Raw genomic sequence first — 26,192 nt, 5'->3', positions numbered from 1 at the left:
TATAATGGATCATTGTATTTCGCTATTATACTGTTACTGATAATCATAAAAATAAATAAATAAATAAATAAATAAATAAATAAATAAATAAATAAATAAATAAATAAATATATAAATAAATAAATAAATGAATACAGGTAACCGGAAATACATGAAAGAAATATTTGTCAATAAATACAAGATTGAAACATAATAAATACAAAATTGAAGCATAAGTCTGTAGTCCAACTTGAAATAACTTACGGAAGTGAAACATTATTTAAACTAAGGCAAATAAATAATATTGACAAAATTTTAAAGATAGAAAGAAGAATAGTAAGAACATGCATTAATAAGACGTGCCAAAAAGTAGGATGGCCTATCCACCCAATTTCATCAGTATATCAGGAAATAGAACATACAACGGATTTCATAAGAAAGAAGAGAATAGCATTCCTTGGTCATCTCTTGAGAAAACCTCAAGACAAGTTATTACGAAGAAATCTGGAGAAGCTTCGGAAAACAAAAACAACAACAACCTGTCTGGATGAGAGAAATAAGACATGAAGGAATTAGACATAACACTGGAGGATTTGAAGAATAAGTCAAACAAAATAAATAAATAAATAAATAAATAAATAAATAAATAAATAAATAAATAAATAAATAGAATAGTAAAATTAGATTCCTACCAAAAATTGATAAAACAGAAACAACTAAAAGGATATTTTCGGTAGAAGAAAGAAAGCGAAGATCAGATAGAATGAAGAAATGCTGGAAGGAAAGAAAGAAAAACCATATAACATCAGAGAAGACCGGGCAGAAATTGACTACAGTGGTCCAACGCGGTCGTAAAAGCACAATAATAAATAAAGAAATGGATAAACAGATAAATAAGTAAACCTACCCGAATTTATTATTTTAATATATTTTCGTAACGTTTCATTTAATTCTGAATATTGAACACCAGTAAAATTGAAATGTTTAATGGGAAATTTAATTATAGTAAGCATGCATCACATTAACAGACTGAAAACAATGTTAGATTAGTGATCAGCCAAGATAGAACTCAGTGCATTGAACTTTCCAATGGCGTGAACCCAGACCAATGTTTTGAAATTGAATGCAGGAATGTCTTGCAATTCAAACAGAGCTTTGCTCAGTAACATAAATGAAAAGGCACAGTTAACATAAAGGCGAGAATTGCCACAGGATCAAGATATTCATTTGCGCTGAACACGCACTTAAGTGTAATGCTTCCTCTACTACCACCAGGATAACAATGTACAATACTACTTTATATCGTTATGGTGCAGTATGGTTTAGAAAAATGGGCAGTAATCAAGAGTGTAAGGAAAAACAACACAATATTTACGAAGGAAAGATATTGAAAAATGTGCGTGTGTGTGGGGGAGTTCTTGCATTTAATATTTTATCAGACTTTAATTATATTTTGATAATTAAATTTAACCCCAATGCAGATGCAAACCTTCTGGATACAGCAAACATTGTATCTATGGGTCCAATAAAATATTTCTGAGGTATTTGTTCTTTCGAGGAACTTGTACAATTCAAAGCGCTCATTCCTTCTTTGAGAGACTCTACGACACAAAACATCAGCCCGAGATGAGATGACGTTGCCGAGTTATCGAAGCCTTGGATATATCTGGAGACTGGAGAAAAATGGGACTAAGTAGAAGTGCAGGCAAATTGCTGGTACTTTGCCAGTTAACTAAGGCTATAATAGCGGATTACGAAAGCCAGTCACTGCTTCTTCTACAAATTTTCCCACACTTTTGGGGTTGCGGGTGCAAAATGTGTAGCACATGTGGATTTGGCCCAGTTTTACACCCGGATGCCCTTCTCGACGCCAACTATATGGAGGGATGTAATCACTATTGCGTGATTCTGTGGTGGTTGGTAGTGTAGTGTGTTGTCTAAATACGAAGAGGAAAGCGTTGGGACACACACACACACACACGCGCGCGCGCGCAGAGAGAGAGAGAGAGAGAGAGAGTCCCCGTGTCAGAATAATTAATCAGAAACTATTAAAATCCCCGACCCTGCCGGGAAGCGAACCCGGAAGCCTCTGAACTGAAGGCCTCAACACTGATCACTCAGCTAATGAGTCCGACGAAAGCCAGTCATTACTAGACAATTTGAAATAAATGAAGACCGAGCTCGATAACTGCAGTCGCTTAAGTGTGGCCTGTATCCAGTATTCAGGGGATAGTAGGTTCGAATGCCACTGTCGGCAGCCCTGAAGATGGATTTCCGTGATTTCTCATTTTCACACCAGTCAAATGCTGGGACTGTACCTTAAGGCACGGCTTCTTCCTTCCAACTCCGAACCCTTTCCTGTCTCATCGACGCCTTAAGACCTAAGTGTGTCGGTGTGACACAATGCAAACTGTAAAAAATACAAAAATAAAGAATAAAGAAATGGGATGCAAAGAGGGAAAACGGGATACTGGTGACGTGTTGTGTGGATTAGTTTGATGTAGCTCTCCATGCTATCCTCCCTGTGTTACTTTCCATTTCTGCCCCTACCGTTCTTACCCTCTACACTTCCCTCAAAAGCCAACTGAACAAGTCATGGGTGTCTTAAAATGTGTCCTCTCATTCTATCACTTCTTCTCGACTGGTGACTTAAGGAATATTAATTTATGAAAATGTTATCACCCTATTCCTGTTTTGGGGGTAGGTACGTCTTTATGCGGAAATACTGTATTTTGACATGAATGTGTTTTATGGCTGGGGATCACCCGAAAATTTGTGTAGCGCTACTAAATGTGTCCTGGAATTACGTTAATTAGTCGTTGCTGTAGGCCTTGGTCGCCAAAGATGCTGCGGTTTCAAGTTCCTTTGACGTAGAGTTGTAGTCCTCACTCATATAACATTGTTTGTCAGGTGTAAATGATTATAAATTGTTATTTGTCAATATTTGTGTTTCATTTATTGAAAGACATATTAATGATCATTAGCTTTCCGTAAAGAGAAAAGTTCCTTTTTCACTTTGTTTCTTTATGGAATACACTATCCTTCGTAATCTCAAAGAAAATATATTCTGTACTTCAAAATATGTGATTCTAAATACCCATGAATGTAATTTTATACGCCTGTCGTATAATTGTTGATTTTTCACGATTTTAACATGGTTTTCATCATAAATCAAAACCAATGGCAGATATTTACACAATATTTTGGACTGCAGTGTATTTTAGTTAAAAAATAGTATATGCCAGGCTTTTTCTCTGACACAAGCAAAATTTAACTAAAAAATAGTGTTGCAAAGAATGAAAATACATTTTAAAATTCACGATAAAGGTAGATAAAATATTTTCTGAAGGATTATCTTAGGAATTCTAGAGTTTGTCCTTGATATGTCATTTGAGATAAATAAACATATACTACAGTATTTCAATAAGAACATCAGTACACCCAACAGTGTATGACTACGAAGATCTTGAATTCGAAATAATATGATGCACAGTTTCATATTATAGCATTGTTTAAAAGGGCGGCAAACAGTAATTAGCAACAATGGACATATAAATCCTGACCTACAAACATGCAAACTGAATATTATGAAGGAAATTTACATTTTATGTAAATAAAATATAATTCAATCCGAAAAGACACACAAATTTGAAAATGAAGTAAAAATTAAAACAAAAATCAAGAAAAGTACATGTGGTGGTTTAGCATGCTTAAAAAATCCTTCATTACACAATTGTAATATCTCGCATAATGCTATGCATAATTCCGCATTCCTTCCGTATTTCCTAAGTACATTTCGTCGAATTATTTTGTAGTAGTGTGTAAAGTGTGTATCCATTTAAATTTTATAGGTAAATACTAGGCTTTCTGGAACTCAGAACATTATTTTCAGTGATGTAATGAATGGGCGTAAATAATGTGAATTAAAATATAACATTTGTAGTTAATGAGCTGTTAAGAATGGAATACTACTAAATTTAGGCTATAGAAAAGAGTATCTTCGACCTTAAAATTATATGAGCATATCATACGAACTAAATTTCACTCACTTTGGATGACAATACACCCATAAAACCACGTCGATAAATGTACATGTTGACTTAATGAAAAGGTAAAGAACACACAGGTCAATTTTTTAATAATCTCCAGGCCTGAAATTTAAAGAAATAGGCCAGTATCTACCTACTTTTTATAACTTTGAAAGTGTTACTGGGTTTAAGAAAGATTATTTAGCAAGACTCGAAAGTCGATCATGTTAGATGCCACATTTTCAGAGTCGATTTACTGACGCTGAGAATGTCTTAAGGACTGTAAAAATTTCACACACACTTTTAAATACGAAATGATACCGCAAAACCTATCAGAATTTCTCTAGTAGGTATGAGAATTAAATCTATTTGGGGCTTTTTCAATACCTAACGTATATTTTTTTGGAAAATTCTCGAGTTGTTTCCTAATCTGCATGAAATTCACTTATATCCCCCCTCTCCTTTCACATGCCAGTAGGGTCATGGATGTGAAATGTAGACTTCGCCCAGTGTTACAGCTTGATGCCCTTTCTGACGCCGAACATATGTGGAAGAAAATATTCACTATTTCGTGGTTGGTTCTTTGACGCGTTTTAAGTATAGGAAGAAGTGCATATTAAGATGAACACAAAAAAAAAAAAAAAAAAAAAAAAAAAAAAACAGTCCCCGAACCATAGGAATATACCATATGCAGCTGAAATCTCTGGTGCTACCGGAAGTCGAACCATCTAAACTCAAGATCATGACGTCAATCATTCAGCTGAAAATTCCCATAATTGCATGTAATTCATAATAATCCAAAATAAGGTAATTATTAAGAAATATGTCTGAGAAAACCATGCGATGTAGGCCTACATTAGTTATTCCTTGGGGTATTATTTTCCTTTCTTCTGGTGGTTTAACGTCATACTGACACAGAAATTATCGGCGTTCTGAGAAAGAGGAGGACTGGGACTTGGAAAGTAGTGACCGTAGCCTCAATTAAGTTACAGCTACGAAATTCGTCTGGTTTGAAAATAGTAAATCACGTAAAACAGTAGCAGGGGCGATCTATACAACTGTTAGACTGCCATGTTAGACAAGTTGCCTATATGCAGTTTCGTCCCGGCGCTTGATTTTATGACAAGTTCTCACTTTGGCGGTAACACACTCTCCACGAAGATCCATTTCGATAGCCCAATTTATAACGAAAATTAATGTACTTATAAATGAACGAATGTATATAGAAGCTTACTTGGAATAATAATAATATTATTAATAATAATAATAATAATAATAATAATAATAATAATAATAATAATAATAATAATAAAGGCGCGGTATATGGGAAGAATGTAAAAAAGATTAGACAAGCAATCATTAACCATAAAATCGTAAAAATATAAGTAGTAGATAAAAGTGAAATGATTAAACCAGCATGAATAAATTGAAAAAATAATTCCAAAATTGCAAAGAACTTACAAATCTCCTGGAACAGACATACAACTTAAACGTTTTTCAGTCTGTCCGACCAAGAAAACAACACTGGAACACTCTAGAGTACCACACCACGGCGACGGTTGCCTCCAGTTTACAGAAAGCTTACTTCGTGTAAAACTACGCCCCGTTTCACAAACTCTCACGTTTTTTTATCAGTATGCCATTGCTTTTAGCGATAATTTCATAACAAATCGAAAGCATTTAATTGGCACGTTCATTTTACATAACCGTATGACAGTTTGATGTATTATGTAAATACCAGTCGCATACATGTTTCTGCCAAAGTCATCAAGTGATGATGCAGTAAGTGGGTTACAGACGTGTTGACGCATGTTGTGTTGGCAGGTAGGTTCGAATCCCACGAGCGATAAACATTTCTATTCACATTTTAAACTTTCAGCATCAAATTAGAGGCCATTCTTGCCACATTCGACCAAAAGCATGCATGTTGAATATGTAGTGGCTTGACACTTGATATAGCCTAGCAGTCCCGTCATTTCTTCGCTATGTATTCAGAAGATAAGTATATTAACATGCCCTTCATGTACGGTGAAGCAAGACGGAACGCACAGGAAGCGCAACGCCTGTACCAGGAAAGATTTCTACACAGACAGCAACCATAGGGGGATGGAGCGACGTTTACGTATAACCTCGTCACTTTCCCGAACAGGACATGTTAGAGAGGCACCCGTTACGTCCGGCGAAAGTGCTGAGGTGGTTTTGGGCACTTTCCGGGAAAATCCTCACAAGAGTGCCCGGGCAGTAGCGTAACAGGTCACCATCAGCCAGTCGTTTATTGTAAGGCTGTTTCATTCCAGTTTTCTTCGTCCGTCTGACCGGCAACTACATCAAGAACTCCATGGAGGAGATTCCGAAACTCGTTGATTTCTATGCGTGGAAACTGATGCAAGTGGCAAATGATCCAGCGTTTGTATCCCACATTTTATTTTCGGATGAGGCACGATTTCATAATAATGGCTCTGTGAATCGTCATAATATGCACTACTGGAGTGTTAAAAGTCCACACTGGGTAAGGCGGGCAGCATTTCAGGGATGATTGTGAGTAAATGTCTGGTGTGGTATACTGGGTGTTCATCTAATTGGACCATATTCCTTTGAGGATCATTTGACAGGAGCCTGGTACCTACAGTTACTTCAAGGCCAACTACCATTGCTGCTAGAGGATTTGCCCCTGGGTGAGCGTGTAACCATGTGGTATCAATACGTCGGAACTCCTCCTCACATGTCAGCAGATGTTCGCAACTACCTGAATGTTACGCATCCCGGTCGATGGATAGGAAGGGGAGGACCTGCCACCTTGCCTGCTAGATCAGCAGATTTTACGCCACTGGACTTCTTCATATGGGGCTTCTTATTTTCCTACCGCTCTTTTAAACATCTGCGGATTTGGTCTGTTTTACGGCCGGATCCCCTTCCTAATGCCAACCCTATATGGAGGGATGTAATCACTATTGCGTGTTTCTGTGGTGTTAGTGTGGTATGTTGTCTGAATATGAAGGAGAGAGTGTTGGGACGGACACACACACACACACACACACCCAGACCCAGTCCCTGAGCCAGAAGAATTAATCAGAAACTATTACGATCTCCGACTCTGCCAGGAATCGAACCCGGGACCCTCTGAACCGAAGGTCGGTACGTAGACCATTCAGCCAACGAGTCGGACACTTCTTCCTATGGGGCTATTTTAAGGATATAGTGTACGCTCAGCAGCCGGAAAATCCTGAAAGCCTTCGAAACCTTATTACGGAAGCCTGTGAATCCGTAACACCTACAGTGCTACAACGAGTTCGAATGGCAGGTCAACGGCTTGCTGTAACGTGCGTTAGTGCGGAAGGCCATCTATTCGAACACTTACTGTGCTAACAGGCTGTTGCTCAGTCAAGCGGATTCAAAGTCCCAACCATTCTATCCTCGTCCAGCCCTGCTTGTAAAACATCCACATAAGCAGCCCTAATGGCCTAGAGCACTGCCTATAAATAAATAAATAAATAAATAAATAAATTTAAAAATGACATGAGGGCATTCAGATACATTGGCTCTGTGGATAATCTCAAAGTACAAAAAGCGAATAAAATTTACAGGTTCAAGTGGGATTTGAACCCACCTACTAAACGCAGCTGTATTAACAGCACCGCATTTAACCAAGCGACTCCAGCGAGTAGGTTTCAAGAAAGCCTACTAGATAGACTACTACTTCCGCTTCACAAATGCACACACGTATGCCATCGCTTTTAGCGTTCATTTCATACCCTATTGAAAGCTCATAATTGGCACGTACTTTTTACATAACCGTATGACAGTTTGATGCATTGTGTAAATGCCTGTCGCATACGGTATATATTTTTTGCAAAGGTAATGGCACACGAGTGATTAAAGGCGATTGTTGCTTGGTGTATGGTAAAGGAGAATAGACCATAACGACACCAGTGACGTTCGGTGGGATGTCTAAGAGCATAAAACGTCAGGCGCGGCTGACTCACCCGGTATGTTATTGTTTGTATTTTCGACGGACTGAGCAACCTTAAAGAAGAGAATTAATGAGCTACATAATTAAAAACACGCTCTCTAGTTGGGTATAATGAATCAAAATACTACTACTACTACTACTACTACTACTACTACTACTACTACTACTACTACTACTACTACTACTACTACCAATAACATTCCGGAAACGAAAAATTTCTATATTTAGCCTACTTGTAGGGTCAGAATACTCGATATCTTAAGATAAAACTCATAACATCTGATTTGAAATTATACGTACTATGGGGTGTTTCCCTAATATAGTGACACATGTATATTCTTTAAAACGCCGGGTAATATATTAATATTTAACATTCTCAACGATGTCACTCCCGTCGGAAATGGGGTAGGTGCGTGTTTTAGGGTCTATATGTGAATTATAGTTTCATTCTGGCTCCTTTATTACATTTTCCAGGCGATTTCCTACCTGGTAGACCTATAAGGCTTTGTTTTGGAACCAAATTTATGGACGCTAAAAGCACTGTTCCTTAACTGATTAATCATTTATTTCTATGTCTTTCGAACAATTTACTTGCATATTATTTCTTGTACACTGTACTCTTTTCCATTATGACAACCTGTAGGAGATACCGGAAGGTTTTGAAATTAAAGTATGCATATATTCGTATGTGACATTCTGGTTACATTAGCTTTGTTCATAGCCTATCTACAATTTTTAAATGATTGAAGTGGATTAAGGGCGGAGAGGAGTTAATCTTTCACCAGCTCAAATTTCCTTATATCTCTGGATCTACAAATTCTTTTTTCAAACAAAAGTTTGAATGCTTAACATAATATAGAGTGCTTTTAAAGCCTGTTAATATTTATATGGTGAGAATATTTAAGGGAATCTCCAAAAATTATCTCAAGAAATTTCTTAAAATCGCTACCTTTCATTTATAGAATCATCGTGAAAGTCCTATTCTTTGGAACCTGAAGAATGCTTTCCAAATGATTTACAAAGCGTAAGGAAATATACAAATTGAGAAAACTACTTCAGGATCAAATTGTAATAACATTTTCAGTAGCAATCGTTAGAAAGCATCTGTATGTCGTTAACAGCGCTTGAAATTTCAGTACGATCCTATGTCCCGAAATGTTTTACAAATACATGTAAATCACTTGCATATTATTTTGTGGCTCGTGGCAAGCACATTTTGGTGTCAGATAAAATTATATATTGAACAACTAATTATTAAGAAAAGTAATTTATGTCAAAGCATCTTACGGCATTTATTCAGAGAAATGAAATACTATACCGTGTATATTTTGATAAAACATTATGATTATTTGTTCTAGGACTTACTATGAAAATCGTGTGTAAAAACATACAGAAAATTGTCAAATAACGCGTGAAAGACTGGGACATAGATTGTGATCTGTATGAACATTTACAAATATTTTTTGAAGTAGTGGAGATAACTGTTTCACCAGATTAAGGAAAACAATATTCTATATTTAAAAGAAATTGAAAAATGTGGTTTGGGACCCATGAAGATGTGCACCCACTCCCTTTTGATGGACGAGAAAACATTTTAAATTCCTCTTCAGCTTGCCCTCGGAATTGATTGGGCTGTGATGTAGAGCATTGGAGGCTGAGGGGATCAGTACTATTTTGTATTCTAGGAAAATATCAAGCTGTCAATATCAGGGACCCTAATTCAAACAGAGATTTCATATCTTATTGATAGCCGCATTGGCAGTCCAAAAAACGTGCCGTAGGTTTAGCAATCGGATTAGACACACGCCGATATAAACAATGATAACAAACTGCAAACAACAAAACAAATATTTCTAGTTTATTCTTCTATTTTCATTTAAAACACCGCAAAAACTTCATATCTCATTACCTTGGGTTTGATTATAATGTACAGGATTTGAATCCTTGTGTGGAGTTTAGAATGGGATGAATGCTGTCATCGTAAGGAAAAGCGAGACAAGTAATGTTATTATAAAATTTTCAGCGATCGTAGAAGTTCTATTCCGTGCCCACCTGAAATGTACACTAATGTGTTATAAGTACAGCCACCTCCTTTGAAAGGAAAGGAAATAAATGTGTCTTCTTGCAGGCAATAAGGGATTCTGGAAATAAAGGAAAAGATTCCTTTGAAATTTCTTTCAAATTGGATATCGTTTTCTAATAAATAATTTAATAGCATAGAGAGAATTGAAATAAGTAATCCTGTCTATTTTCCCTAAGTATGTTTTGAACTGTTTCAGTCACCCTGAAGCATAAACATAGTTTTTATCGATCTATTTATGAATCTTCATTATAAACACTTGTCTGGGAACTCCTTTACTAGATTTATGAGATTTACAACCTTCAACGATTTATAAAAAACGTTTATATTTTTTAATTGTTCAAATATTCTTGCACCTATAATTCTGTGGCTTGGTACTAAAAGGGCCAATGTCATTTTTTATCGAAATTGAGATATTAACTGATACAAATGCGTTTTATCCTGGCTTGCAACATGTTAAAAGGGCCAATGTGTCTGATAAGTACTAAACGAACAGTTAACGTTTAATTAAATAAGCCCTTGCCAATAATGTTAGATTACCAATAAAGATTATAGACCTGGAAATTTTTAAAGAATACGATAGAAAAAAGCGTTTAATCAGGTGTCTTCCACAAAGAAAGTATAAAGTTATTTAAAGTTAGTTGTTTAAAAATGTAGTTGGAAAACTGTAAACAAAACTTCAAATGCTCATAGCTTAAAAACAGGTTTTTTGACATTGTCCCTTTTAGAACCAAGCCACAGAATTTACAATCAGCTACAACACCAGTACTCTAATTTACACTTCCACACAGATCATAAATTTGAGTATGAAGGTTCTAAATTTGTCGTTATACAGTACATTCCTTCGATTCGGACTTTGAGGAGTAGGTTTCCTCATTAAAATATTTTTGTAAATCAGATTCATTATACTATACTTTAAAATTGTGGATGTACGTATTGGATTCAGTGCACTTGTAAGTATAGAAATAAATATTTTCCTTAGTGCCAATTTCACTAATATCTCCCATACTTTTGAAGAAAGGTTTAGAAATCATATGACACTAATCAAATTATGGGATAATGGATTTATTAAATATGTGTAACTCCATTAGCAGTGAAGTGGGTGATCATGGACTAAAATCCAGTCTTCTTTGAAGAGTGACAATATATAATTGCATTCTAGTTCTGCACGTTTTGAAATCTATTCTGTTAAATATGGTTATTTCTTCATCTCAACCGAATTCTTAATTTGAGTTACCAAGTGACGACCTAGCTCTCCTAAAGGGACTAAGTTACCGAGCTCGATAGCTGCAGTCGCTTAAGTGCGGCCAGTATCCAGTATTCGGCAGATAGTAGGTTCGAACCCCACTCTGCGGCAGCCCTGAAAATGGTTTTCCGTGGTTTCCCATTTTCACACCAGGCAAATGCTGGGGCTGTACCTTAATTAAGGCCACGGCCGCTTCCTTCCCACTCCTAGCCCTTCCCTGTCCCATCGTCGCCATAAGACTTATCTGTGTCGGTGCGACGTAAAGCAACTAGCAAAAAAAAGGGACTAAGTAACTTTCCTTTTCGTCGAAATTATAAGGAATTTATAACAGCACAAGTTACAATTACTACTAAGTGCATGTTTTTCATCAAAGTTCCTTTTGGATACTAATCTAAGTAAGGAATATTATTCTATAAATAAATAGATGGCGGCTCAGTAGGATGATTTTACCATGTGTGATTCTACACGTGAATCGGATAGACTGGATACTTGGGAAGTTATTGTAGATTTCAGTCCAAAATTGGTGATTATTGGCTCATGTCAACTTATTAAGAACAGGCTTTCAACATTTATTATCTTCAGAACCTTAAACTTGCAGTATTAGTTTCTCAAAATAAAATGAAACAATATGAAACAATTCATTCTTAATGAAGATACAGTTTTGATGATGATGATGCTTGTTGTTTTAAGGGACCTAACATTAGGTCATCGGACCCTGATGGTACGAAATGAGACGAAATGCAATGACAAAATAAAAATCTAAAATCCTCTACAGACCAGAATTCAGAGCGTGAGGACGAAAAATGAACGGATGGATATGAAGTTCAAACAATCAGTGGAGACGACCCGCAATGCCTCAGTCTCAGAAACTGACGGAAAACAATAGTAATACTGACCAAGGCACTGCTTCTATAGCTCAATACTGAATCGATGAAGCTTGCAAGCTAAAGGGGTCCAAAATATAGGTAATCGGCCTCTCATAATGGTACTTATCACTTGGAAAGTAGAACCATGGTATTTGACATGGTGCGGTACTAATCAAAAGTATCGTAGACTCACGGTATTCAACACGTTATGGTACTATTCACAGGTAATGAAATCTGCACATGTAATACAGACTACGGTGTTTCACACAGAGCGGCGCCATTTACAGGCAATGCAAACCTATGGTTTTCTTCACATAAGTGTACCTATCACAGGGACTTGTACTATCCCGTGGTGTTCCTTATATAGTGGGTACTAATCATAGGCAAGCGAGAACCCTGGTGTCGCTCATATAGTGCTATTAATCACAGGTACCGAAATAGCCTGACCACACGGTGCTCCTGATTGCTACTAATCACAAACCTATTTGGTACCTAACATAGTGGTACTACGCGCAAGTAATAGCGACCCATGGTGTTCCGCGCGTGGTGGTACTAATCACAAGTAGTTTCATGGTTCTAATCCAATCATCCCTTAGTCGCCCCTTTTAGTCGCCTCTTACGACAGGCAGGGGATACCGTGGGTGTATTCTTCGTCTGTGTCCCCCACCCACAAGGGGTAAGATAAAGTTTTAGTTAGAAGGCTGCATTTTAACTCTTGAATACTATAGCAAGTGAAGACGTGCGTACCCTTAAATTTGTTTACTGTGGTAAATAATGTATTCGTTCAACCATGAACGTTGAAATCTCTAACGTTTGTGTTTTATCTGAGAATTTTTTTGAATATTTATTTTTCATTGACTTTGATTCTACTTTGTGAAATAATAAACTGTACAGTGATGAATTACATTCTTCAGTGAGATAAATTTTCGAAAGTATTTTTCAATTGAAATTATAACTATTGTTAATGAAAAGAATATATATTTTAATATGGTATATAAAGATGTGATGCGGTGCATAATGAATTTTGAAATTCAGGCGACGCATCTTTCAAATGTCTACCTTATCAACTGACGATGGCAGGTTCTGCACCTACCATGGTCGTAATGGCGAATCAGGTTTCGAGTCCGGAGAGAGAACCTGAGGAACGGATACCATCTTAAAGGAAAGCAGCAGGCGTGCAAGTTACCCGTTATTATTATTATTATTATTATTATTATTATTATTATTATTATTATTATTATTATTAATTACGTTTTAGAATGTGCAAAATTCCATAATGAAGACAAAATTATTAACGATCCACGCTAAGGAATAAGGTTGGCGAGCTATTTGACATGAAGTACGTACTTCGATACTGGATTGCAAAGCATCAGCTATACGAAAAATAAAAATTAACGAAACTTCATGACTCGTGAAACAGATTTTCATTCCAGTGAAACAAAAAATGAAATCGTAATTTAATTCAATTTCATTTGGGTTACAAATTTGCCCCTTTTGTTCCTCTCTGCACTTGATAGCCAAACAGTGAGAGTTGATCGATATCGTGCTATTCGTGACGTCAGTTGCTCCAGCAACACTGTTAATTTGTGCGTTTGGTATCATTATTCACCGCATCACATATGTGTATACTATTCGTTCAAGTATTAAGTAATGAAATGAAAATTTCTCTTAAGCAGTAATAGTAACATTTTTCAATGAAATAAATTTTCCAAGATGTTTTTCAATTTAGAGATCATAATCTTTTAATGAAAATAATACACACTTGAGCGGGAAGTCACCGACAATATGGCATAAGGAACGTACTCATATAACCCTTAAACACTGGAGTATGGTATGTCAATAATAAAAAGTACCACTTTATAAAATTGGGGGATAATTTAAAGTTAAGTTTAATTTATCGCACGGTCCTCTTACCGCCGACGCATCTTTCAAATATCTGCCTTATCAACTGTCGATGGTAGGTTCTGCACGTGCCATGGTTATAACGAGTAACGAGGAACCAGGGTTCGATTCCGGCGAGGGATCCTGAGAAACGGATACCATATACAAAGAAGCCAGCAGGCGCGCAAATTACTCATTATTACATGAAATTACGAAGGTAATACTCCAAATTCAATCACACCTAAAATATTTTGATTTAAATTTCAGGTATTTTGCTTAAACAATCTTTTACTTGTTCATATATTATTGGCAGTTATAGTCAAAGTTCTGTTTCTCAATCGTATTTCACGGTATTAATACGAGATCAACTAATAACCGCACAATGAATGAAACGTATACAGTGCTATCCTTGAAATTAAATGGCTTCAAAATTCCCATGGAATTAGATATGGTTTTTGTAGAAAAAATTATTACAAGTAATTCTGCACATGTACATTTAACATATTCGTCACCATGTGACCTGTCTGAATTTGTGTGGCATTAAGCTAATAGAATCAAATCACACTAACATGAAAGTTTCCACTGTATGTTCTAATTATTGAGAAAATAAATCTTGCAGGTTGGCAGGCCGGAAAAAATATTGAATTCCATAGTTCCTTATTATTTAATTTACTAACTTCATACACTGTGAATTTAAATTAAATCATGGACCATTGTCTGAAGTGACTTCTTCATATAATTCTGTTCATGCTAAATATAAATTTCAGTTCACATTTGTCCAGAGGTGTCAATCCCTTAGAAACCACGTATGAGCTGGAATGTAGCAGGTTTATGAAATCTAATTAAAGCAATGATTATGATTGGATGAAAAATCTACGTAATAGGCGAAGGAAAAAGAAATTTACATAATGCAAACGTTGAAAAAATGTAAGAATGAATGATCGATTAAGTTTAATGAATGCAAATTGTTTCCTTGCACCATGTGAGACGTTTGAAATCACGCGAGGTAATTTTGCTCTTGAACCAGTCGTATATCATTTACTAGTAATGAAATGAAATGAATTTTATTGACTTATACTGGAAACAAATCGTCGCTGTTCGGGCTAAAGGTCACATCTCACGATGTTCTTCCTATCCATTACTTCCCTTAAGACTGGTCACGCCTCCCAGCCACATATGGATATGCTGTTCATCAGAACAATTTTCGTTATTTTCTTTTCCGTATGCCAATGTGTAAAGGAAAATGAACCTTAAGTACATTATACTGTAGGAGTGCGTAAGTCAGTCATGCAAACATACAATCCTAGAGTGCGGTACGTAAAGTTCATTTTCCTTTACACGTAAGCATAGGAAAATGAATGTAACTAACATTCTTTTGACGGATTAAATATCCATATGTGGCTGGGAGGCGCGACCAGTCTTAAGGAAATTAATGGATAGGAAGAGCATTGGGAGATACGACCTTTCGCCCGAACAATGATGAAATATTCCTACTAATATCTCTTGCAGGATGGTCCTCGGATTTGAATAAGGCTAGTGAAAGGTAATCTCGCTGAACACTATGCTAATTTGAAATTAGCTAGTCAACAAAATTAGTAACCCTTAAGCTATCCATTAAAGAGGGAATGTTTTGTTGGCGTCCTTCATCGATTTAATTACACATTATACTTTATTTTGAAAACATATAAACCAACGTTGGAAGGACATTCTTCTTTTCAAAGTTTACAAATACGAAACGTTGTACCAGTGTGGTTGAAAAAAGTATTGAATAACTACTTGCAAGATACAAAAACTAATATTAAACATAGACCACCTCATTCATTCTACTTTTAGTTGTTATAATAGTAACTATATCGTACGGAACTTTTGGGATTATATACACATTGCAAGGAAAGTTCTGAGTAATAATTTTACAGGATCAAGAGTAGTTTTGTCGTTAACTCAGCAGTACAGAAGTAAATTATGGTCGTATTCACGATATTTTACTTTTACTTTTAAACTGATTTTACTAGCTTGTTGCAATGTACTCTATGTATTCGGGGTAGATTTTGATAATTATAAACACGACTACTCAGTTAATTTGCCTCAGTTCAGCTTTGCACACGAGAATATTAAGCCTCCGAAACAAATTTACTCACATTGTTGTTTGCGTGCAGTTTGTGGGACAATGATGTCCAGTTCATGCACAGGATAATAAATAAATAAAATCTTAAAGAATGATAATTTAAAACAAAACTGTAAATTTAACTTCATTAATTCCACTAAAAATTAGAGGGGCTAAACCACATATTGAATAATAGTGTAGTGATAGTTTGTTCCATACGTAACATATTGTGGAATCGTTATGTCTTTCAAGAACTGACGGATTGCGTAAATGAAGTGTAATATTCAGGGATTGGAAATGATATTTCCCTACTGAGTGCGAATTATAGACACTTCTTGGAAATAATGTATAGTTAGTTCATACTTGTGGTTTAGTATTGTGACGGCACCTAGACTACTACAAAATATGCTTAAAATTGGTATGTAATACTATCCGGAAGTGAAACATTATCCAAGTGGATATGGCATTTTTATTTACATAAAATAGAAACAGTACATTATTCGTTAACGTCCCAGTACAAGCATTTCTAAGGTCTTTTTCCATAAAATGAGATTACTTGAGATAGAAAATAAATCTCTTATTTTATTTTCATTTGTGTGATTTGCCAGCTGACTATAAACTATGGGACATCACAGGAATATTTTGGAGAACGTTCCTCATATGAATGAACACGCTGGTTTTGCATACAAGAGCTAATAACGCCTAGTGCCAAAGCGAAGACGCTGTTACCATGACACAAAATATTTGCACGTTTAAAGCTACATGCTATATGCAAGTGTGCGGTGGTTGTGTACACGCGTTCATGTGAGGAAGCAGAAAATCACTAGTTCGCCGAGATTGGGAAAACATAAACATCAATAATGATGGTACCTTGTGCTGTAAGAACGTAAGTAGGTCAGTCAGTCAGTCAGGCAAGCAGAGAGTCAGGCAGTAAGTCAGGCGGTCAGTCGAGGAAGGAGCCGCCCATATACATAAACAATAACAGGATCTCTGTCTACTCAAGGTGTGGCTGGTGCAAAGAGTTTCTGGGCCGCACAAAGAAGGGCGGGGGCAGGGGAGGGGTCCTCAAGTCGTACCTTGCCCTTCCTAATCCTGCACTTCGCTCTTGACATTCACATTCTGAATAAGCAAGGTTTCCATAAGACACGATCCTTATTTACACAAGATGATAGAGTGCAATAAAAATGGCTGTCATACATCTGGATGCCAATATGGCGTCTTTGCACATTACATTCAAAGCATATGTCACATTCCCATGTTTACGTTCACCATTTTCGAATGATTTTTTTTTCACTGTGAAGGCCAACCAATCATCATTTCTACGAGGTCATGGTGAGTACAGAATACAGGGAACTAAAAGGGGCGCAGTGTAAGAAGAGCGAAAGGGAGGGGCTGGTAATGGGTGTGCCTAACACTTTTTAACACTCGCAAAGCGTGTTGTACTCACGCGGCTTGGGCGAAGGGGCCTGTCCGGAGGAGCGACGAGGTGGCAGCCAGCAGGATGACTGCCCATGAGGCCACCACGTCCTGCAGCAGCAGCATCTTGCAGCGGGGAAACACCACACAGCTTTCTACACACACTGGCACTCCAGCCCAGCCGGCCTCTCCTCCGTGGTCGACGGGCCTGTCTTACGGAGCGCGACGCCTTCCATCTTCCTACTCCCCCCCGAACGAAAACTCCCCCTTTTCCCTGGGTTTTCACAGTTTTACTTCCTGCATCGCTGGCCGCACTCTTTGGTTGTTGAGGGAGTGGTGTCTCTTGCTCCAGTGCGTTCTCGCAGTGTGGCGCTCTGGCAACACGCGCGCCCCCAGCGCCTCAGTGGCCGTCTTGCGCACAGAGTGCCCGGCACAGGTCCCGGACAGCGCCAGCTCCCGTATTGATCCCTCACACAGCAGACCAGGCTGCTATCACACGCATTGAAATCGCATCGCCCCGCGCGCAGTTAAATACAGCTCGGAGTGGAGTGCGTACCCGCCTTGGCTCTCTTCCAGCCAGCGAGCGCGATAAGGTGCTATTGTTTACCGCGACATCATCGAGGACCCTTGTGTCCACAAACAGCATACCACTTGCCATTTCTTCCTCTGAAGGGAACGGTCAATTTGTCTGCTAGAGGCAGGACAGTTCGCTGAACTCCCAGGTTCTGAGCTTGCCATACAAAATGAATGATTTGACTGAGATTTGAAGTTCACTCGCTTTCATCTATGATAGAATCACTCTTAATAATAATAATAATAATAATAATAATAATAATAATAATAATAATAATGGTTTTGTTAGACTCCTTGGCTGAATGGTCAGCGTTGAGGCTTTCGGTTCAGAGGGTCAGGGGTTCGATCCCGGCCGGGTCGGGGATTTTAATCGCGAGTAATTAATACTCCTGGCTTGGGGACTGGATGTTTGTGTTTCTCCCAACATTCCCCTCTTCATATTCGCACACAGCACTACCAAACACCACAAAAACACGCAATGGTGATTATTTCCCTCCACGCAGGGTTGGCGTCGGGAAGGGCATCCGGCCGTAAAAGAGGTCCAAATCTACAGATGAAACGCAGGTCACCCCCGCGACGCCACAAGGAGTGGTAAAAGCAGAATAATAATAATAATAATAATAATAATAATAATAATAATAATAATAATATACCCGTGCTTCGCTACGTTATTCAACATTGTATACGGATATCAGGTAAATTACTGTACATGCAGTGAATAAGATTGTTTTAATTGCATGTCTCTTAGCATTATCCAGAAACAGCAGGGGGAGGTTCCCATACGTTGTTTCTAATGTAAATGGCGAGTTGCGGAGTTTTGGTGATACCGGCAGGCTCACTTGCCTACTACCATTCACAATTGAGTAGGTAAATTTTCATTGTAATGGGAGGCCCCATTACACAATGCGCGGTCGCAATCGATTTTGGGGAGTTTTAGTTACAATGGCAGAAGCCCTCTCCTACTTGCGGACAGATTAAAGTTCAGGAGTTTTATAATAGTAGCAGGCGCCTTCCCTACTGCCAGTCAAAACTGAGTTGTGCTGTTATCATTATGACAGACCCCTTTTCTTAACAATATTCACACCGAGTTGGTGAATTTGCATTATAATAGCAAGGCCACTATGCCTAATGCTAGTCACGTTTTAGATGGGTAAATTTGTTTATAATGGCGGGCACACATGCCTGCTCCCAAACACAATTGGTTAGGGGAGTTTTGAACAAAATTGCATGCTCCCTTGACTTCTGCCAAGTCAAATCGAGAAGGAAATTATTAATTACTATGGTAGTCCCTCTTTAATGAAAATGAAAACCTACAACCTATTTTCCAGTCATTGACCGGGTCAGGGATGTATTGAATGAATCATATATATATAGGCTATTAGTACGATGGGGTCGCCACTCCCAAAGTGATTACTAATGACTGATGGATACTATGAAATGAGAATGTAGTGTGTTGCTGGAATCAAAGATGACAGGGAAAATTGGAGTACCCGGAGAAAAACTTGTCCCGCCTCCGCTTTGTCCAGCACAAATCTCACATGGTGTGACCGGGATTTGAACAACGGTATCCAGCGGTGAGGGGCCGACTCGCTGTCGCCTGAGCCACGGGGGCTAATCCCTCATTACTAATGCTAGTAAGAAAGAGTCGCATTCCTACTGCCAAAGTCGATGTGGAGAGTATTAATCCTGCTGAGAGTCGCTGTTGATGTAAAATAATATTTATAATGGCAAACACACCATTTCTACATCGCTACAAATCGACTTCACAGTACATAGATCGACATACGAAGTATATGCATGTTTACAATATTGTAAACCTTCATTTACTGATTAACTGCTGCTAAATGATACATCATATCGACAAACGGATTGTATCATAAGACGCCTCATTTAGCGGTCTAAATGGCTGGTCTTAAGATATCTTCTCCTGTCTCATCTATTTATGGGTACAATTGAGTTACAAACGTTGAATAGGGTGAAGTTTGGGTAAGGTTTTCTCACAGTGCATTACTTTCAGATACTAATATGACAGCTACAAACATAGAATTTGGCTCACGTATGGATACTGGGTGGGCCAATGTTCGTGCAGAATTAGATGATTCTATATTATTTTCGTATAAGTGATTCGAACTACGAATTATACGTGCACAAAGATCAAACTGTACTTATAATTGACAAAAGGAGACAAATCTAACATATAATGATACGACGAAACATCAGAGGACCAAAGTTGCAGATCACTCCAAATTGAACTGACGATTGTGCCATCCATTTTGTGAGACGACTTACCGTTTAGCCGCGAAATACCTCGAAACGAAGGTCTGCACCGACATTAAAATTGCCTCAATATTCCGGTATTTTTCGGGGGCAAAAATGAAATATTGAAAGATCTTGGAAGCTGTCCGTTGATTACAGGCTGAGACATATAATTTTGTCAAATATCAATTTTCTAGCTCGTCTAGCAGATTGTGCCTCAATCTTGTTTTTTTTGGGGGGGGGGAAAGTGGTTAAATGAGGAATTCCAGGAAATTAAAGCTAACAAATATGCAGATGGTCATTATTACACTTGAAACGGATAACTGTATGAAAATTTTGCCAAAATAGCAAATGTACAGACTCACGGTCGTTAAGATTTTATTTATGTAGATAAGGAATCTGCTCTACGTACAACACCTTTTTGGCTATGTCCGCTAGACAAAACCGACATCTCCATTATTAATCCTCTTACCGAAAAAAATCACATGAGGAAACAGTTTTAGAAATGGATTTCCATCAAGGCTTGTCGATTTCCAGGCAGGTTGGTGTTTTATGCATTGTGGGAGAGTAAAATCACTATTTCGGTTCCCTATAAACCCCCAGTCCATTCCAAGAATTTGAAATGGTATGGCCTAAAAATCTACCTTTGGACAGGTGAATGTTAAATATGAAGTTCGGTTGACATATCTCCAGTAGTTTTCATGTTATAAGAAATAAGCCTTACAAGCACCCGCTCTTGAGTTAAGTCCAGTGAGACTTGTACCTGAAAACGGTCCGTTAATGATATCTCCCTTATTAATCCTCGTATCGAAATGATGCACTCGTGAAAAAAGGTTTAGAAATTGATTTCCATCAAGGCAGGTAATTTCCATTAAGTTTGGTTGTGTATATTTTGTGGGAGTAAAAATCACGGTTTCGGTTTCGTATAAACCCCCAGTCAGTTCAGGGATTTAGAAACAATATTGGCCTTAAAACCTATCCAAGGACAGGTGGATAGGTGGATTCTAAATATGAAGTTTGGTAGAAATATATACTGTAGTTTTTCAAGTTATAGACAAACAAACAGACAGACACCTAAGCCAAAAAATATGCAGATGGTCATTATTACACCGGAAACGGATACCTGTATAGAAATTTCGCCAACATAGTCAATGTACAGACACACGGTCGTAACGATTTTATTTACATAGAAGAAGACAATGGTCTGACGTCCTACCGAGTACGTTTAGATTTCCGGAGACACAAGGGTGCTGGAAATTTGTCCCACAAGAGTTATTTTATGCAGGTTGAATTTTCAGCCCGAAGGTTGATTCTAACATAGACAGCTCTATCTTTAGCTGCTAGAGTTAGCCTTCTCATCACTGAAGAAATGTACTAGAGAAATTAGTGAGGTATTTCCTGCCGCATTCCTCATTTAGCCGGGTAATACTACGCAATATTCTGCCATTCCCGTTGGAATGCATACACCAATAGACTCTTTGTGCGAGATTTTCACACCATTCAAAATAGGTACTGACAGAATAAAGAATGATGATGTTACAAGAATCTCTCGTAATTTATTCACTTTCATATTTTTGAAATGAGGAATGAGACTGATACCAATCTTACTAATAGGTTTCTTTCCCATACCACAAGATATAGTGCACTCTAAAGAATCAGGACTGTATCGGGGCAGAGGAGTTGCAGAGTTCTTTCACGTGCCGGTATATTTACCAACACGAGGCTGACATATTTGTGCACTTTCAAATATCACCGAATTGAGTCAAGATGAAATAAGATGTTCTATTTATCATGGAAAAGTTAAAGGTCTACTATTTTTCTTACATCTAACCAGTCGTGACCTTATACACTCCTACAAATAGCATGTAATTTGAAAAGAAATAATTAAAAACATGCCAACAATAATAAAGCATAATTTCTATTGTTGTTTGAGTAATCAGTCCATAGATGATTTGATGCAGCGCTCCCTGCCACTCTGCACTGTGCTATTCATTTCTACGTAAATGCTACATCGCCTTTAACCTGCTCGTCATATTCATACCTTGGTATATTCCTATCGTTCTTACCGCCTACACTTCACTCAGAAACCAACTGACCGATCTCGATAGCTGCAGTCGATTAAGTGCGCCCAGTATCCAGTATTCGGGAGATAATGGGTTCGAACCCCACTGTCGGCAGCTCTGAAGATGGTCTTCCGTGGTTTCCTATTTTCACACCAGGCAAATGCTGGGGCTGTACCTTAATTAAGGCCACGGACGCTTCCTTCCTACTCCTAGCCATTCCTGTCCCATTGTCGCCATAAGACATATCTGTGTCGGTGCGACGTAAAGCAACTTGAGAAAAAAAAAAACCTGAACAAGTCCCGGGTATTTTAAGATGTTTCCTATTAGTGTATCTCTTATTCTCGTCAAATTTAGCCAAGTACATATCCCCTCATCAGTTACATTCAGTATTTCTTCATTCGTAATTCTATATGCCCATCTCGCCTTCAGAATTCTTCTGTAACACCACATTTCAAAAGCTTCCATTATCTTTGTTTCTGAGCTAGTTTTCATATTTCACAAGCCACGCTTCAGACTAAAGTCTTCTAAAACGTCTTATTAATTCCATGACTAATTACTAATTAGTAATAATAATATAAATAAAAGCCACGTACAGATTTAACAACCCCGGCTCGCAAAGCCCATTTGAATTCGCTCACGAACCGATCTGATTGGCTAAATTCGGCGGCTGATAAAATGACAATGCCGCGAGATATCGAATTATATTTTCAAATTATGTATCAGCATGACCAGACCTCCAACACTCATATACACGGTTTACGTTGTTTTTGACCACTCTGTATAAGAATACAGTAAACTGATGTTTAAATGAGCCTCTGTTTATTTACTACAATGATCATAACTTCTAGTTCGCTTAAATTCCCTCTCATCATTGCTAGTGGTTTAACGTAATACTAATACATCGAAGGTTTTCAGCAATGCAAGGATGGGAAAGGGCTGCGATTTGGAAGGTAGACACAGTGGATTTTGTTAAGGTAAAGCTCCAAACGTTTTCTTAAGTAAAAAATGGGAAACCAAGGAATGCAGTCTTCAGGGTTGCCGATGGTGGGATTCGACCCCACCACCTCCCGAATGCAAGCTCTCAGCTGCATGGCCGACTCGCTTGGTTTCCCTCTTCTTTATTGGATGACGTACCCTTCTTCACTCCGTCCATTAAAATAACATTTTACCGGGCGAGGTGGCCGTGCGGTTAGGGGCACGCGGCTGTGAGATAGTGGGTTCGAGCCCCACTGTCGGCAGGCTGAAGTTGGTTTCCCATTTTCACACCAGGCAAATGCTGGGGTTGTGCCTTAAGGGCACGGCCGATTCCTTCCCACTTCTAGCCCTTTCCTATCCTATCGTAGCCATAAGACCTATCTGTGCCGGTGCGACGTAAGCAAATTGCGAGAAAATGTATGTATTTGTGTATTTTAATGTTTTTAAACTTTTAATTTAAATCAAGTATATGATGTCATTCAAATTCACTTCCGTTTCAGTCTATTTTAAAATACTTTTGTAAGAAAGTAAGGTTTTACGAATTAGATTCACTGATTATTTAAAATTCATAATCAGCTTCTTCATGTCTTTTTTAAATTCTAGTCATTGGTTACATTTTCAATTGTGATTATTATTGCATTTCGTTTCATATCGGACCATTAGGGGCCGATGACCTAAGTGTTAGGCCACTTTAAACAAGCATCGTGCGGTTAGAGGCGCTCAGCTGTGAGCTTGCATTTGGGAGATAGTGGGTTCGAACCTCACTGTCGACAGCCCTGAAGATCGTTTTCCCGTGGTTTCCCAATTTCTCACCTAGCAAATAGCTTAATTAAGGCCACCCCGCTTCCTTCCTATTCCTAGCCTTTTCCTATCCCATCGTCACCATAAGACATACCTGTGTCGGTGCGACGTAAAGCAACAATTTTTTTTTACATCATCATCGTTTATATCTTCTCCACACGATACCTACAAATACCCGCATTTAAAGAATAACTGTACAATTTGAATACATGGAGTGCGAATGTACTTTGATTTTCGGAGTTCTCCAGGCTTCCCTTTAGATGTCTGACTTCTGAATATTAGTTACAATCCTATTGAGCGATTTTATCTAACTTAAATATCAGTAGTGTTGGTATTTTATTGATATCAATGAATTGCATTATTATTATGATTATTATTATTATTATTATTATTATTATTATTATTATTATTATTATTATTATTATTATTATTATTATTATTATTATTATTATTATTATTATTATTATTATTATTACCTAAATACGGTGGTTTAATTTAATCCTGAACTTACTAAGCTAATAGACTTTTACTGAAGGTTTCTTATATTTATCGTTAGCAAAGGCATTATTGGAAACATCTTTAATATCAATTTCATATAAGGGGTCATAGCCAGTATTACTTTTATCTTCAGTTGAGATTCAGAATCAGTATAGTGTAGTTTATTCATTTCATTTTATTGTGTACTTTTTTGTATTGTGCATTTTATGCTGCTGCCTATTGTGAGCCACGTGTTGTAGAAATAAATAGTTACTTGTTAAATGATCATATTGAAAAAATTTAATTTTGATGTAACCTACAATATTATTTGTCCCTTTATTCCAAAAATTTATCACCGCAGTCATTAGTGACTTCTCTCCATAGACGTCGTGTTGCTGCACTACAACACCAACAGCACGCGTGAATTGTTACGGCGCTTCCAAGAGGAGGTAATGAACCATCCTCCTTACAGCCCAGACCTGTTACCCAGTAATTTTTCTCTTCAGACCACTGAAGATGTACCTAGGCGTGTTATCTGTGAGTGGTGGCATTATGTTTTTAACCTATCATTGGTCTACATTACCTGTGGTCAGTACCACCATGCGAGAAACACCATGAGGGAACACCACGGTTCTGCTTTACCACTGATTTGTGCCATCATCATCATCATCATCATCATCATCAATATCATCATCAATATCATCATCAGTACTTGTGTGGTAAGCGATTGAACGACTATACGGCCGTTTAGAATTTCATCCTGACGTGGCTTCAGGAACTGGTCGCAGATTTCTTCCCTGTCGTTGGAACAAGTGACCGGTCAAGAATGATGACTACGTTGAATGGTAACGTGCATCACTGCCCTACAACTATGCATCCTTACATCAGCCTGTAAAATAAAGTTTCTCAGTGCGAGCACTTGTCATCTCATTTGCTGAAGCTGCCTTTTATCTACTTCAGTCCAGCATACACACTTATAATATTAGGAAAGTGACAAACTTCATTTAAAGTAATTCGTAGTGAATGTTATAATTTAAGTTTGTTCCGAAAGTAAAGATGCGCACCCTTTTATTAGCAAAGTGTAGATAGCTAGATATTAGACTGGCCTATGGACCCCTATGGCAGCAAATCCCTACCCTTTGGTTTTGCGACGTCATGCCAGGGGTGCCACGAAAATGCACACATTTTTTAAGAACAGTCGTACCTATATCGCATCCTTTCTGCAGCGAAATCTGCACAGTAACTTTACTCATGATTGACATGTATTTGCCTATTAAAGTAAAATTAATTTTGCTCCAGAAGACAAACCCGTAACTGTCAGTGTCAACAGAATTTGTGTATTTAAGGAACAATCTACCTTTTTAACTGAAAGTGAATCTTAAAAAAAAAAAAGCTTTTCAGGGAGAATATTAATATAAATGTGTCTTCGGTATAAAAATACTGCTTCTGTTGATAACAGTTGTAAATTGGAAGGGAA

The 26,192-nt window shown here is 37.7% G+C and overlaps 1 protein-coding gene across 1 annotated transcript in view; it reads right to left on the bottom strand.

Moving 5' to 3' along the window:
• Positions 1–17,889, bottom strand: part of Rdl (Resistant to dieldrin) — a 493,946-nt gene extending 476,057 nt beyond the window's left edge. Inside the window, exon 1 of the mRNA XM_067138847.2 lies at positions 17,602–17,889. Within this exon, the coding sequence (XP_066994948.1) occupies positions 17,602–17,696 (95 nt within the window). The 5' untranslated portion in view covers positions 17,697–17,889. The remainder of the gene's footprint in view (positions 1–17,601) is intronic.
• Between the last annotated feature and the right edge of the window lie 8,303 nt (positions 17,890–26,192).

Source organism: Anabrus simplex, chromosome 1 (genome assembly GCF_040414725.1).
Source record: "Anabrus simplex isolate iqAnaSimp1 chromosome 1, ASM4041472v1, whole genome shotgun sequence".
Lineage (NCBI taxonomy): Eukaryota > Metazoa > Arthropoda > Insecta > Orthoptera > Tettigoniidae > Anabrus > Anabrus simplex.
The sequence above is the reverse complement of the archived record's forward strand: the minus strand, read 5'-3'. Positions and strand labels throughout refer to the sequence as shown.